The sequence below is a fragment of the Esox lucius genome, chromosome 3 (assembly GCF_011004845.1).
Source record: "Esox lucius isolate fEsoLuc1 chromosome 3, fEsoLuc1.pri, whole genome shotgun sequence".
In the NCBI taxonomy this organism is placed as follows: domain Eukaryota; kingdom Metazoa; phylum Chordata; class Actinopteri; order Esociformes; family Esocidae; genus Esox; species Esox lucius.
The window spans coordinates 35,099,225-35,113,736 of record NC_047571.1 but is presented as its reverse complement, the minus strand read 5'-3'; the positions used below and the strand labels follow the sequence as shown (position 1 = coordinate 35,113,736).

The window sequence follows — 14,512 nt, the reverse complement described above, 5'->3', positions numbered from 1 at the left end:
GGAGGGTTCATGGGAGTTTGCCCAACCAATCCACATGTGTTTTGTGGATTTGGAGAAGGCATTTGACTGTGTCCCTCGCGGCATCCTGTGGAGGGTGCTTCGGGAATATGGGGTCCTGGGTCCCTTGCTAAGGGCTGTCAGGTCCCTGTACGACCGAAGCAGGAGCTTGGTCCGCATTGCCGGCAGTAAGTCAGACTTCTTCCCTGTGCATGTTGGACTCCGGCAGGGCTGCCCTTTGTCACCGGTTCTGTTCGTAATTTTTATGGACAGAATTTCTAGGCGCAGCCAGGGGCCGGAGGGTGTCAGGTTTGGGGACCACACGATTTCGTCTCTGCTCTTTGCGGATGATGTTGTTGTGTTGGCCCCTTCAAGCCAGGATCTTCAGCATGCACTTGGACGGTTTGCAGCCGAGTGTGAAGCGGTGGGGATGAAAATCAGTACCTCCAAATCCGAGGCCATGGTCCTCAGTCGGAAAAGGGTGGCTTGCCCACTTCAGGTTGGTGGAGAGTGCCTGCCTCAAGTGGAGGAGTTTAAGTATCTAGGGGTCCTGTTCACGAGTGAGGGAAGGAAGGAACGGGAGATTGACAGACGGATCGGTGCAGCTTCTGCAGTAATGCGGTTGATGTATCGGTCTGTCGTGGTGAAGAAAGAGCTGAGCCGCAAGGCGAAGCTCTCGATTTACCGGTCAATCTACGTTCCTACTCTCACCTATGGTCATGAGCTTTGGGTCATGACCGAAAGGACAAGATCCCGGATACAGGCGGCCGAAATGAGCTTTCTCCGCAGGGTGGCTGGGCGATCCCTTAGAGATAGGGTGAGAAGCTCGGTCACCCGGGAGGAGCTCAGAGTAGAGCCGCTGCTCCTCCACATCGAGAGGGGTCAGCTGAGGTGGCTTGGGCATCTGTTTCGGATGCCTCCGGAACGCCTTCCTGGGAGGGTGTTCCGGTCCCGTCCCACCGGGAGGAGACCCCGGGGAAGACCTAGGACACGCTGGAGGGACTATGTCTCCCGGCTGGCCTGGGAACGCCTCGGTGTGTCCCCGGAAGAGCTGGAGGAAGTGTCTGGGGAGAGGGAAGTCTGGGCATCCCTGCTTAGACTGCTGCCCCCGCGACCCGGCCCCGGATAAGCGGAAGAAGATGGATGGAATATATTCCAACGTATGGTTGGTTATATGAGTTGATAATGTATTCCGACATATGGTTGGTTATATGAGTTGATAATGTATTCCGACATATGGTTGGTTATATGAGTTGATAATGTATTCCGACGTATGGTTGGTTATATGAGTTGATAATGTATTCCGACGTATGGTTGGTTATATGAGTTGATAATGTAGTCCAACGTATGGTTGGTTATATGAGTTGATAATGTATTCCAACGTATGGTTGGTTATATGTTATATCTGTCGGTATTCTCTCCCTCCCCCTTTTATTCTGCCTCTCCATCTTTCTGTCCTTGTCCTCACGTCCTGATTCTCTCTCTGTTTAGGCCCTGGGCCTCATGCGTCAGGCCAGTCTTGAAGTGAGTTACCAGGAGGTGGAGGCCCTGATAGAACGGCTTCAGGAGCTTAGACAACGCTTCAAGTTCTCCAACTTTGTCCGCCTGGTTCAAAGCATTCAGATAGACATGCAACGGGTAAGATCTTGATCACTGCACACTGATAGGCATTCAGATAGTCAGGCCTGGTAATGACCACCATAGATAGGCACTCAGATAGTCAGGCCTGGTAATGACCACCATAGATAGGCACTCAGATAGTCAGGCCTGGTAATGACCACCATAGACAGGCACTCAGATAGTCAGGCCTGGTAATGACCACCATAGATAGGCACTCAGATAGTCAGGCCTGGTAATGACCACCCTAGAAAGGTGATCAGCTAGTCAGGCCTTCCAAAGGGTGGCATCAGAATCAATAAATAAAGTCCTTAGGGAAGGTCTAAAGACTTCCTTAGCTTTGGGACACTTGTGCAAATGGTGGAGGCATTTAAGCCGTTGGTATTAAAATATGTCCCCATCTGTCTTTGTGCTTTTCTAGTTGATGGACAATGCTGTGTACACCTTTGAGGTGCTCCTCCAGTCCTCTCTGAAAGACAACCCGGCCAAGCTGACTTCTGCCATGGAAAAAGCCAAGCTCAGGGTCCTCAAAGTGAGATGAACAGCAAAACCAAACCTTTCAGACCTCCAGGAGTCCTTAGGGTGGTGTGGCTAAGGCTTGATTGGGAGAGGCTAGGAGGTGGGGCTAAGGGTTGATTGGGAGAGGCTAGGAGGTGGGGCTAAGGGTTGATTGGGAGAGGCTAGGAGGTGGGGCTAAGATTTGATTGGGAGAGGCTAGGAGGTGGGGCTAAGGCTTGATTGGGAGAGGCTAGGAGGTGTGGCTAAGGGTTGATTGGGAGAAGTTAGGAGGTGGGGCTAAGGCTTGATTGGGCGAGGCTAGGAGGTGTGACTAAGGGTTGATTGGGAGAAGCTAGGAGGTGGGGCTAAGGCTTGATTGGGAGAGGCTAGGAGGTGGGGCTAAGGGATGATTGGGAGAGGCTAGGAGGTGGGGCTAAGGGATGATTGGGAGAGGCTAAGAGATGGGACTAAGGGTTGATTGGGAGAGGCTAGGAGGTGGGGCTAAGATTTGATTGGGAGAGGCTAGGAGGTGGAGCTAAGGCTTGATTGGGCGAGGCTAGGAGGTGTGGCTAAGGGTTGATTGGGAGAAGCTAGGAGGTGGGGCTAAGGCTTGATTGGGCGAGGCTAGGAGGTGTGGCTAAGGGTTGATTGGGAGAAGCGAGGAGGTGGGGCTAATGCTTGATTGGGAGAGGCTAGGAGGTGGGGCTAAGGGATGATTGGGAGAGGCTAGGAGGTGGGGCTAAGGGATGATTTGGTGATTCTAAGGTGTGGGACAAAGGGTTGATTTGGGATTCAGGTTGTTGCTGTAAAAAGAGTAACAGAGCGAACTTTTGATATTGACATAATCACTGACACACTGTAACAGACTAGTGGTGTCTTGGTCCTGTAATTAACTAATTTATAATTCATAATTTTATTCACTCAAAAATGTATTCATTGAATGGTTGATAATTTGATTGACTAATTGATTTTCAAATGATTGATTTCATTTCATAAATGATTATTTATTGATTTGATTCATGATGATGAAGTACTTGGCCTACATCAATACGATGATCAGAGCAGAACAGTAAGGAGGAGGAGCTTGTTGAGTAAGTAACTGCTTGGTTGATTAATGTAATGTTCCTGCAGCAATTTGACTATGACAGCAGCACGGTGAGGAAGAGGATCTTCCAGGAGGCCTTGGTTGACATCACACTACCAGCCATCAAAAGGAACCTGGCTCCCACATGTAAACCAGTGCGTTGTGTCTTTATCCCTCTCTCCAGCCACTCCTCACTCTCTTTCTTTCTCTCCATCTTTCTCTATGTCCATCTTCCCTCTGTGTCCACCTTTCTCTATGTCCATCTTTATATCCATCTTTCTTTATATCCATCTTTTTCTATATCCATCTTTCTCTATGTCCATCTTTATATCCATCTTTCTCTATGTCCATCTTTATATCCATCTTTCTCTATGTCCATCTTTCTCTATGTCCATCTTTCTCTATATCCATCTTTCTCTATGTCCATCTTTATATCCATCTTTCTTTATATCCATCTTTCTCTATATCCATCTTTCTCTATGTCCATCTTTATATCCATCTTTCTTTATGTCCATCTTTCTCTATATCCATCTTTCTCTATATCCATCTTTCTTTATATCCATCTTTCTCTATGTCCATCTTTCTCTATATCCATCTTTCTCTATGTCCATCTTTATATCCATCTTTCTCTATATCCATCTTTCTCTATGTCCATCTTTCTCTATGTCCATCTTTATGTCCATCTTTCTCAATGTCCATCTTTCTGTCTCCACCTTCTCTCTCCTGGAGGAAATCAGTCAATACATTATAGATTTAATATATCAGTGTTTGTAAGCCTAAGTCCATCCAACATTTACACATTGGAATCCAAATAACATACATTAGTTTCAACAATGAATCCTTATACAACACATGTTATCTCTGTACAGGACCTTCAGAAATTAGACCAGTATATTTTTGCTGACTACACCAACTTCATCCAAGTGGAGAATGTTTATGAAGACATTCTACTGAACATTCTGACCAATGAGGTCAACAAAGGTATGTGACCTCACCAGCTTCCATCTGTCATCCAGTATAACATAAGTGATCAGATTACAGTTACATTAATTACAGTATGTGAGACAACTCAATGATATTTGTGTCGCTGCTTATGAAGAGGCCTCTATTATTACAGTTTTTCTTTTTAATCTCACATTGTGAAAGGTTAAAAACCCATGAATATTCTCATCCACCAATTACTAATTCTATACCATGTATAATGTATGCCATTGCATTACACATAACATAAGTAAAATATATTCGTAAATACGGTTTGATATGCTTTAAATGTCAATTATGTTGAAACAGTGAATTTCCTCAACCCTGAGAGAATATAATCAGAAGTCCAGTTGATCAGTTACTGTTGACTATGTGGTTGTTGTTGTTTATGCTGTTGTTCTGTTGTCTTGGTGACCAGTGGTGCAGGAAGCAGCCAGTCTGAGGAAGAACAATCTGATGGTTGACAGCACTGACCTGCAGAGTATCAGTCAAAGCAGCCTGATTGACAGCCGGACTCTACCTCTCTCCACCCCCTCCAGCCCAGCCATCTCGGCCGATGGTGGGCTGAGCCGGTTGGCAGAGCAGGCGCCTTCTCCGCTGTTGGAGAACGGGAGGGTCCAGGAGGACCCAAGGCTTTCTCCTCCTAACCCTGGAAGGGTGGAGTGGGGAACATTGACCCCAGATATGTCAGCCCATGCTGTCCCAGTTGTCATAACAAAACAGAGTGAAACTTCCGTCCCAGCTCCTGGCCCAGGTTTAGACCCAGTCCAGACCCCAGTCCCAGTTTCTGACCCATGTTTAGACCCAATCAAGACCCCAGTCCCAGCTTCTGACCCAGGTTTAGACCCAGTCCAGACCCCAGTCCCAGCTCCTGACCCAGGTTTAGACCCAGTCCAGACCCCAGTCCCAGCTCCTGACCCAGGTTTAGACCCAGTCCAGACCCCAGTCCCAGTCTCAGCTCCAATAGTTATTTGTACAACAGATGTCCCTGTGCCATCCTCTGAAGCAGATGTCCCTGTGCCATCCTCTGAAGCAGATGTCCCTGTGCCATCCTCTGAAGCAGATGTCCCTGTGCCATCCTCTGAAGCAGATGTCCCTGTGCCATCCTCTGAAGTAGATGTCCCTGTGCCATCCTCTGAAGCAGATGTCCCTGTGCCATCCTCTGAAGCAGATGTCCCTGTGCCATCCTCTGAAGCAATTGTCCCTGTGCCATCCTCTGAAGCAGATGTCCCTGTGCCAGGTGGAACTGAAGGGAAACCAGACACGGTCACAGACTCTAGTGGTGTAGATGCCCCTGTAAACACGCTGCCCTCTAGTGGTGTAGATGCCCCTGTAAACACGCTGCCCTCTAGTGGTGTAGATGCCCCTGTAAACACGCTGCCCTCTAGTGGTGTAGTGGACCGAGCGGTCTACCTGATACTGCCGACAGGGCTAAAAGAGGGGGAACCTGTACATCTCACTGAGGATGAGGAAAATGATGAGGAGGAAGAATGTCTTGGTACAGTGACAGGGGACACAGAAGAACATCATATATCTAAAGCCATAGAAACTGTAGACAGTGGTTCATTCCACTCTGACACCCCCCCAGAGATGGAATCTAGTGGTTTGGCCCAAACGTCCTCATTTACTGAAGCCAGAGACACTGAGGCAGCCTCCCAGACTGGGACTGCCCGCTCCACTGGATCAGACACACATCCTGGAGGCAGTGAGGACAGAGAGGCAGTTCCATCTGTTTCTGGAGTTACTGGTACCGAGAGCCAGGATGTCCTGCCTGTATGTATTACCTCGGCCTCACCACCAGAGGGCGAGGAAGAGGAGGAGGAGGAGGAAGAAGCAGTTCCTCTAGACAGTGTGAAGGCTATCAGGGATCTGGTGGTGGAGGTGATTGAGGTGGAGGAGCTGGTTCAGAGGTGTCCATCTGCCCACAGCAACTCATCACTGGGATCAGGAAGTTAACTTCAGCCATCTCAGAATACTACGGTAGTCCCAGGTGCTGGGTACGAGAGTAAGATGGTGGCTTTAATTCAATATCCCTCCTCTCCATCTTCCCCTCTTCTCTCCTCCTCTGAGGAACACATCGACTGGACGGGAAATTAGGAAAAGGATCAAATAACCTGACCTTTAACCTCTGAAGGGTAGCGTAAATAAAACAGACGGTTATTGTTGAAACATATATTAATATAACTCAACTTTTACTTAAATAATGTTTATGTTGAGCGACTTTACAACTATATATAATTTTTTCAGCCTTTAAATAAAGTTTTTTAAATAAAGTTTTTTTAAAATAATTTTACTGTGATTGCATAGCTACTGCATTGTAACCAAAGAGCAGCATTGCAAGCTTTTCCATTTTTATAATAAAATATAAAGACAGAATTAAGTCTTTCATGTGTTTAATCTTGTCTACGATAATCAAATTTAGGTATACCATTTTTTTTCTGTGATTCTATAATTGTTGGCATTTTATAGTACCAATATATTTATGAAAATTATACAACATGGGTAAGATTCTCATTCATATTTTAGTCCTCTGAAATGCTAGTTCTTGGTATGTTTTGACAAAGAAAACCAGTAAACACATTTTTACATGATGCCTTAAGAGTACATCGGCCATTTTCCAGTGGCCTCTTTTCACACTGTAGTACAACCCTCTTTCCAAAACAGTTGGGATGTAAAATGCTAATAAAAACAGACAATGATGTGCCAATCATTTATATATTGATATATATCATCCTATGTATTTATGTACAAAGTATAAACCAACATATAGACACTTTATGTATAAAGTATAAACCAACATATAGACACTTTATGTGTAAAGTATTAACCAACCTATAGAGACTTTATGTATAAAGTATAAACCAACATATATACACATTATGTGTAAAGTATAAACCAACATATAGACACTTTATGTATAAAGTATAAACCAACATATAGACACTTTATGTGTAAAGTATTAACCAACCTATAGAGACTTTATGTATAAAGTATAAACCAACATATATACACATTATGTGTAAAGTATAAACCAACATATAGACACTTTATGTATAAAGTATAAACCAACATATAGACACTTTATGTGTAAAGTATAAAACAACATATAGACACTTTATGTATAAAGTATAAACCAACATATAGACACTTTATGTATAAAGTATAAACCAACATATAGACACTTTATGTGTAAAGTATAAAACAACATATAGACACTTTATGTATAAAGTATAAACCAACATATAGACACTTTATGTGTAAAGTATAAACCAACATATAGACACTTTATGTATAAAGTATAAACCAACATATAGACACTTTATGTATAAAGTATAAACCAACATATAGACACTTTATGTATAAAGTATAAACCAACATATAGACACTTTATGTGTAAAGTATAAAACAACATATAGACACTTTATGTATAAAGTATAAACCAACATATAGACACTTTATGTGTAAAGTATAAACCAACATATAGACACTTTATGTATAAAGTATAAACCAACATATAGACACTTTATGTGTAAAGTATAAACCAACATATAGACACTTTATGTATAAAGTATAAACCAACATATAGACACTTTATGTATAAAGTATAAACCAACATATAGACACTTTATGTATAAAGTATAAAAAAACATATAGACACTTTATGTATAAAGTATAAACCAACATATAGACACTTTATGTATAAAGTATAAACCAACATATAGACACTTTATGTGTAAAGTATAAACCAACATATAGACACTTTATGTGTAAAGTATTAACCAACATATAGACACTTTATGTATAAAGTATAAACCAACATATAGACACTTTATGTATAAAGTATAAACCAACATATAGACACTTTATGTGTAAAGTATAAACCAACATATAGACACTTTATGTGTAAAGTATTAACCAACATATAGACACTTTATGTATAAAGTATAAACCAACATATAGACACTTTATGTGTAAAGTATAAACCAACATATAGACACTTTATGTGTAAAGTATAAACCAACATATAGACAAGGCTAAGATTCTCAGGAGGGAACATTTAGAAAAATTTAATATGCATGGAAAAAGTCTCTCAGTGAAGGTGTGTGTGAATGTGTGTATGTCTGTAGTATTATCAGGGTCAGAGAATGACAGCTCTCTTCTGTCCCAGTCCAGCTGAACTCTGACCCTCTGGGGGTTCTGTCTTAATGGGAGGAGTTTTGAGTGAGGAACAGAAGTGTTCAATTTGCAGTGGTCTCTTAATTTTAACCCTTCTGTTCCTCACTCAAAACCTTCCTTTTCAACTTCTTTGGAAAGGAAAGAAAAAGGTGCAGTGGTCTATTAATTTTTTCCGGAGCTGTATGTGTCGATCAAACCAACTACATGTTTACAACATATATGCTCATATAAGATTTATAAGTTACATACATATATTGCCATATATTACATTTCTGTATTAGATTCAACTTCCAAATAGGTGTCCAATGATTGGTAAATTATTAATTGATTGGAAAATGATTCTACCTTAATTGAAGTAGCTGTTTAGTAGGCTCATGATTTTGCATACCATTGCATGAATGACTGCCTGACACATAATTTATTATTATATTTATGATTAAGAATCAAATGATTATTGACTCAGAGAAACTGTTGCTATCAAACATTGTCTACTCAATCCACTGAGTCAGTGTACTGGTGAAGGGATGGATCAAATAGACTGATAAATGGAATCAACTGAGTCAGTGTACTGGTGAAGGGATGAATCAAATAGACTGATAGATGGAATCAACTGAGTCAGTGTTCTGGTGAAGGGATTGATCAAACAGACTGATAAATGGAATCAACTGAGTCAGTGTACTGGTGAAGGGATGAATCAAATGGACCAATAGATGGAATCAACTGAGTCAGTGTTCTGGTGAAGGGATTGATCAAACAGACTGATAGATGGAATCAACTGAGTCAGTGTACTGGTGAAGGGATGGATCAAACAGACTGATAGATGGAATCAACTGAGTCAGTGTCCTGGTGAAGGGATGAATCAAATAGACTGATAGATGGAATCAACTGAGTCAGTGTTCTGGTGAAGGGATGGATCAAATAGACTGATAGATTTGCGAAGTGATTTCATGCTCCCTTGTAAAAGTTTTTTTAGTATTTTTTAAATAATAAAATACAGTATTATATTTTGATACATGGTGTGGCTGCTGTATTTTGATACACTTTGGTATCTTAGTTTAATTGATGTATCTTTGCCCATCTCTGTGGGTGTCCACATACCTTTTGCCATATAGTGTCCATCAACTGCAAATAAATGTGTAAGATATACTCAGTTTATATACCATTATCAAGACATCATCTCACCACACTATATAAGTATAAATGTCAATTTTATGTAGATATTTGAGTGTTCTTTTCTTATATGTCCACTAATTACAACACCAATAATGTTCCAATAAAGGTGATTCTGATGCAGTATTAATAGTTTTTATTAAGATCCCCATAGCCTCTGTCTAGGCAGCACCTACTCTTCCTAGGGTACAAACAAAATTCTAAACTCATAACTGAAATGCACATAGTAGGACAATATACCCCAGAATATAAAACAGATCACAGTACATGATAATATACAGGGGGTGGACAAAATAATGGAAACAGCACATGGAAAAGGACTGTTCCTTTGAATTACCTAAATCACAATGACAAACACAGCAGCAGAGATCACATTAGGTTGATTAAATATTTTGACATCCCTTACGAAAACCTTTTGGAGACAAGAAGCCAAACTTCTCACGCAGTGAGAAAACCCACAACTGGAATGTTCTTTTGGAAGCAGGGGACATTTATAAAGTGGATGGCATTCCCGTAATCACATGGGGGCTTGCATTTTAACTCAATAATACAAGCCAGCTCAGACAGAACTAGATACTATGTTAAACAATGAACTACATATTTCTGTATTACACAGAGAACAACATTACTATGTTACACACAAAATACATATTACTGTTTTACACACAAACTACATATTACTCATCAGACCAGGCAAATTGTAGCCTCTTTTTCATATTTGTAGTGGAGATGAGTGGTACCCGGTGGGGTCTTCTGCTGTTGTAGCCCATCCGTTGCCTGGTCTGATGAGTTTCTGTAGAGACATTCAGATGGTAGAGTCAGAATTTGGCGTAAACAGTATGAGAACATGGATCCATCATGCCTTGTTACCACTGTGCAGGCTGGTGGTGGTGGTGGTGTAATGGTGTGGGGGATGTTTTCTTGGCACACTTTAGGCCCCTTAGTGCCAATTGGGCAACTACATATTACTGTATTACACACAAACTACATATTATTGTATTACACAGAGAACAACATTACTATGTTACACACAAACTACATATTACTGTATTACACACAAACTACATATTACTGTATTACACACAGAACTACATATTACTGTATTACACAGAGAACAACATTACTATGTTACACACAAACTACATATTACTTTATTTTACAGTTTGACACCAAATAGACAAGCCTGTGAATAAGGGGAAGAAACAACACTGGTGTGAGGTGCTGTTACTGATTATGGCCAGTTGGAGGCAGAGTATCCAACATCTGTATGGACACCTTCACTGGTAAGATCCTCAGAGGGACAACATTAGAGACATTAAGTAAACATGGAAATAGTCTCTCAGTGAAGGTGTGTGTGAATGTGTGTAGGTGTGTACTATTATCAGGGTCAGAGAATGACAGCTCTCCTCTGTCTGAGTCCAGCTGAACTCTGACCCTCTGGGGTTTCCGTCTTAATGTCTGAAGGATAACTGATCCTGATGGGGACACTGCCCTGTATTTACCTTTATTATAACTTATTCTACAACCTATAAATATCACCCTTCCCTTCCTCTGGACAGACTCTGTTACAACACCCACAAACCAGTGTGTACTGTCCCCAACCTCAACATCCCAGCTGTGTGTCCCTGAGTTGAAGCCCTCAGATCCCAGGACAAATCTCCCAGGATCAAACCTCTCTGGGTTGTCAGGAAGCTGCTGTCTCTCTTCACTGATTATCACACTGGTCAGATCATCAGACAGGATGTACTGTGGGTTGGCAGTGTTGGGGTCCAGAATCACAGGGGCTGGACAGAGAGAATAGAGAGATAGAACTGGACCTGATATGGGTTGACCAGAAGAGAATAAAGAGACAGAACTGAACCTGATATGGGTTGACCAGAAGAGAATAAAGAGACAGAACTGAACCTGATATGGGTTGACTAGCAGAGAATAAAGAGATAGAACTGGACCTGATATGGGTTGACTAGGAGAGAATAAAGAGATAGAACTGGACCTGATATGGGTTGACTAGGAGAGAATAAAGAGATAGAACTGGACCTGATATGGGTTGACTAGCAGAAAATAAAGAGATAGAATGTGTGTCTATGTGTATAAGAGGGGAACAGAAAAATTTAGGTAACAGTAAAATGATACTCACTGTATTTCACAATCTCCTGCATCTTCTTCCAGACTCTGAACGGCATGTTTCCCAGGTGTTTGGCCATGTCTATCAGACCTCCTGAGACCAGCTGTGGATCCAGTAGTGGGATTTGGGTTCTGGGAGAACATTCCGGAGTCAGTGGTGCTGTGGAGTTGGGTTCAGAACCACAGAGAAGAGAGATACAGGAGGCAGATAACTGACCTTTCCATGGAGGCCTTGTAGTTCTGTAAGGAGACAACATTTAAGGAATTATATGAATGTCAAACCAGTTCCCAGTTATCTACATATCAGTCATGTCAATCTTACTCGTCAACAAGATATCAATCCCTACCTTCAGGAATGAGATGTCTTCAGCTCTCAGATCCTCTTCTATTTCTCTGATTATGTCAGTAAGTGATGATATCTTTCTGCTCATCTCCTCAATCTTCTTCTTCATCATCTGACTCTTCTGCTCCTCTTCCTCCCTCAGTTCAGCTATCCTGGCCTCCTCTTCCTCTCGTAGAAACTCATGAAGTTTCTCAAACTCCTCCTTAATCTTCCTCTCTGTGTGCTGGGCCTGGTTCTACCGACATGGAGAGGAATATACTATATCTGATGATACAGTTGTAGATTTATCATGATCTTAAATGGTCTCTGATCATTATTCTGGCTGAGGCACTCTCTCAGTCTATTACAACATAACAGCTTATTCTTACCTTAATATGTTCTGCTGTTGAATTACAGGTTTGTTTATCTGTATTAAAGACAATAAGCTTCTCTTCTAAGGGCTTCAGGACAGTCTTGAGTTCCTTCTACATAGAAACAGGGACACTTTTTTGTTGCAATCTATACAATCAGTCAAGCACTGTGGAATGCTTCCAGTTTCATTATGTGTATTGTTTTAACCTTTGACCTGTGAGGTGTATCTATCATTCTTACACGTTTGTCAGGGCTATAGGAAACAAAGATAGAAACGGCCCTCTTGTCCTTGGTACAAACGCTTAAGACACTCCCAATTAAACATTCAACAAAAAAGAAAATCAAACATTTATTTCAACTAAACTGGTTCAAACAATCAGATAATAAAGGCAATAACAATAAGAGTCTTTTGCATTTCATGCCCATGTTGCCAAATTGATCTTAACCCCTCACCTAATCTATTGGTTAGAGAACAGGAAAATAGGACATGTGCCACCTTCTTGCCAGGTCTCCACACAAGGATCATACATTCAGATGAATAAATTATAACATTCACAGTAGATATTTCATAACAATATTTGAATTTGGTGCAAAACAATACATATATCAAAGATAAAGATCATCTGAATTTGTAACAGATGGTAATAAAATAATGTAAAAAATGTACTTTACCTTCTTATCTTGTGCAGCTTCATCTACTGGTATGCAGTCATGATTTTTGTGTTTCTTTGAATCCCGGCACACCAAACAGACAGGTTGATTATCCTCTTGACAGAAGAGCTTGAGTTTTTCACCATGCAGAACGCAGAACACCTCAGACCCTCTTTCTAAAGCTGTCGGACTATCTAGCTTTGACTTGGAGAAGGCCTCACACAGACTCTTTAGAGCAAAGTTTTGAGGAGGAAGCTCTTTGGAAAATACTCTCCTGCAAACTGGACATTCCTGAAATCCCTTTTCTCTCCAGAATTCCTGATGACATCTTCTACAGAAGCTGTGTCCACATGACAGGAGGACAGGATCCTTGTAGATGTCACAACACACTGGACAAATTAAATCGTCCTCTGGGAATGTGGAACCAGAAGCCATTTTGTTAAATATTCACTTCAACTTCTCTGTAACAGCCTTTTAAGGGAGCCGTTTTCTTCAGTCTTGTTAAAATCTCAGTGTTGATGGTATTATCCTGTGCTTCAGCAGTTAATGAGAGGATTGTAGTCGTATTTAAATAGTTTCAGTTGTGAATTACATTCTGTATGGTGTCCTATGTCTGACAGATACACATTGAGTCATCAGAATGATCTGAATGCCAATGGAAGACTTCATGCATTCAGAGGCAAAACCGGTTTTTCAACCCATTGAAGAGCTCACATAAACACAACAACTGGGTGTAGTGTACTTGTGTGTCTGTCTGTCCGTGTGTTTGTGTGTGTGTGTTTGCATATTTTATTAAAATTATGAGTTCTGAAAGTACCTGCCAGGACACTAAAACAAGCAATAGCTTACTTTGTGTGGACAATTTGCTTGCCGATTTGACAAAAAACTTGACAAAAAATAATTGAAACCGGGGAAATGAATGACACATAGAACACTGGAAGCGACTGTACAAGACCAGACGATCTGGCAACTGCCGAACAGAGAACAGGGTCTAAATACACAGGGCCAATAGGGAACCGGGAACACCTGGAGAGGGGGCGGGGACAAGAACACAGGTGAAACACATCAGGGCGGGACACCTTCAGCCTTGCATGGACTGTTAGTACATTTTGAATCTCATTTGAAAGTTATTTGAGTTCCTTGGGTTTTCGGTATGAAAAAGGAATGTTACAGCTACTCCTTGAACTTTCCACTCCTAGAAAACAACATTGAAACAATCATTTTACTCACTGACTCTCTGTGCTTACAGCTTAAGGACTGTTTTAAAGTGCAATTTCTATATGTTATGTTCACTGAAATACAGAAATTGCTTTGAAACCACTCTTGAATCAACCCTTTTTACTTTTGTATTTTAACTTTTGTATTGAATTTACATGCTGAATGATTCCTTTGTACATTAATATCATAAACATACACAATCCAAAACCATAATTTACGCAATTTATATTATTTTTCTTTTTGGTTGGGCAAACTGGCCATTAGCACTACCAGAAGATCTTAGACGTGCCCTAAACGTATCA

The 14,512-nt window shown here is 41.3% G+C and overlaps 2 protein-coding genes across 4 annotated transcripts in view; one reads left to right on the top strand and one right to left on the bottom strand.

The window, feature by feature from the left end:
* Nucleotides 1-6,553, top strand: part of niban1b (niban apoptosis regulator 1b) — a 30,451-nt gene extending 23,898 nt beyond the window's left edge. Inside the window, exons 10-15 of one of the 2 annotated variants that reach the window (XM_029115865.2) lie at nt 1,489-1,635; nt 2,036-2,146; nt 3,244-3,351; nt 4,066-4,177; nt 4,596-5,459; nt 5,496-6,553. In XM_029115865.2, coding sequence (XP_028971698.2) covers nt 1,489-1,635; nt 2,036-2,146; nt 3,244-3,351; nt 4,066-4,177; nt 4,596-5,459; nt 5,496-6,133 — 1,980 coding nt within the window. In that variant the 3' untranslated portion in view covers nt 6,134-6,553. Of the gene's footprint in view, nt 1-1,488; nt 1,636-2,035; nt 2,147-3,243; nt 3,352-4,065; nt 4,178-4,595 lie in introns of both variants that reach the window. The other variant, XM_029115863.2, reaches the window with a different exon arrangement.
* Nucleotides 6,554-10,409: 3,856 nt separating this feature from the next.
* Nucleotides 10,410-14,120, bottom strand: LOC105007188 (nuclear factor 7, brain). Of its 2 annotated transcripts, XM_020045335.3 has the most exons (6): nt 13,014-14,115; nt 12,359-12,454; nt 11,995-12,225; nt 11,865-11,887; nt 11,661-11,779; nt 10,410-11,307 (listed from the first exon to the last, which is right to left on the bottom strand). In XM_020045335.3, the coding sequence occupies exons 1-6, from the start codon at nt 13,425-13,427 to the stop codon at nt 10,748-10,750; spliced, it is 1,443 nt and encodes a 480-aa protein (XP_019900894.2). In that variant the 5' UTR covers nt 13,428-14,115; the 3' UTR covers nt 10,410-10,747. The 2 variants fall into 2 exon arrangements, with proteins under 2 accessions (XP_019900894.2, XP_019900895.2); XM_020045336.3 differs by lacking the exon at nt 12,359-12,454 and having other exon boundaries at nt 13,014-14,120.
* Between the last annotated feature and the right edge of the window lie 392 nt (nt 14,121-14,512).

Excerpts from the sequence above, each read along its gene's own strand:
- LOC105007188 (XM_020045335.3), bottom strand. The coding sequence starts at position 13,427 with ATGGCTTCTGGTTCCACATTCCCAGAGGACGATTTAATTTGTCCAGTG. Across the intron at positions 12,455-13,013 it reads AAGCTGCACAAGATAAGAAG|AAGGAACTCAAGACTGTCCT; the intron begins GTAAAGTACATT and ends GTTTCTATGTAG. Across the intron at positions 11,308-11,660 it reads GCAGGAGATTGTGAAATACA|CCCCTGTGATTCTGGACCCC; the intron begins GTGAGTATCATT and ends CTCTCTGTCCAG.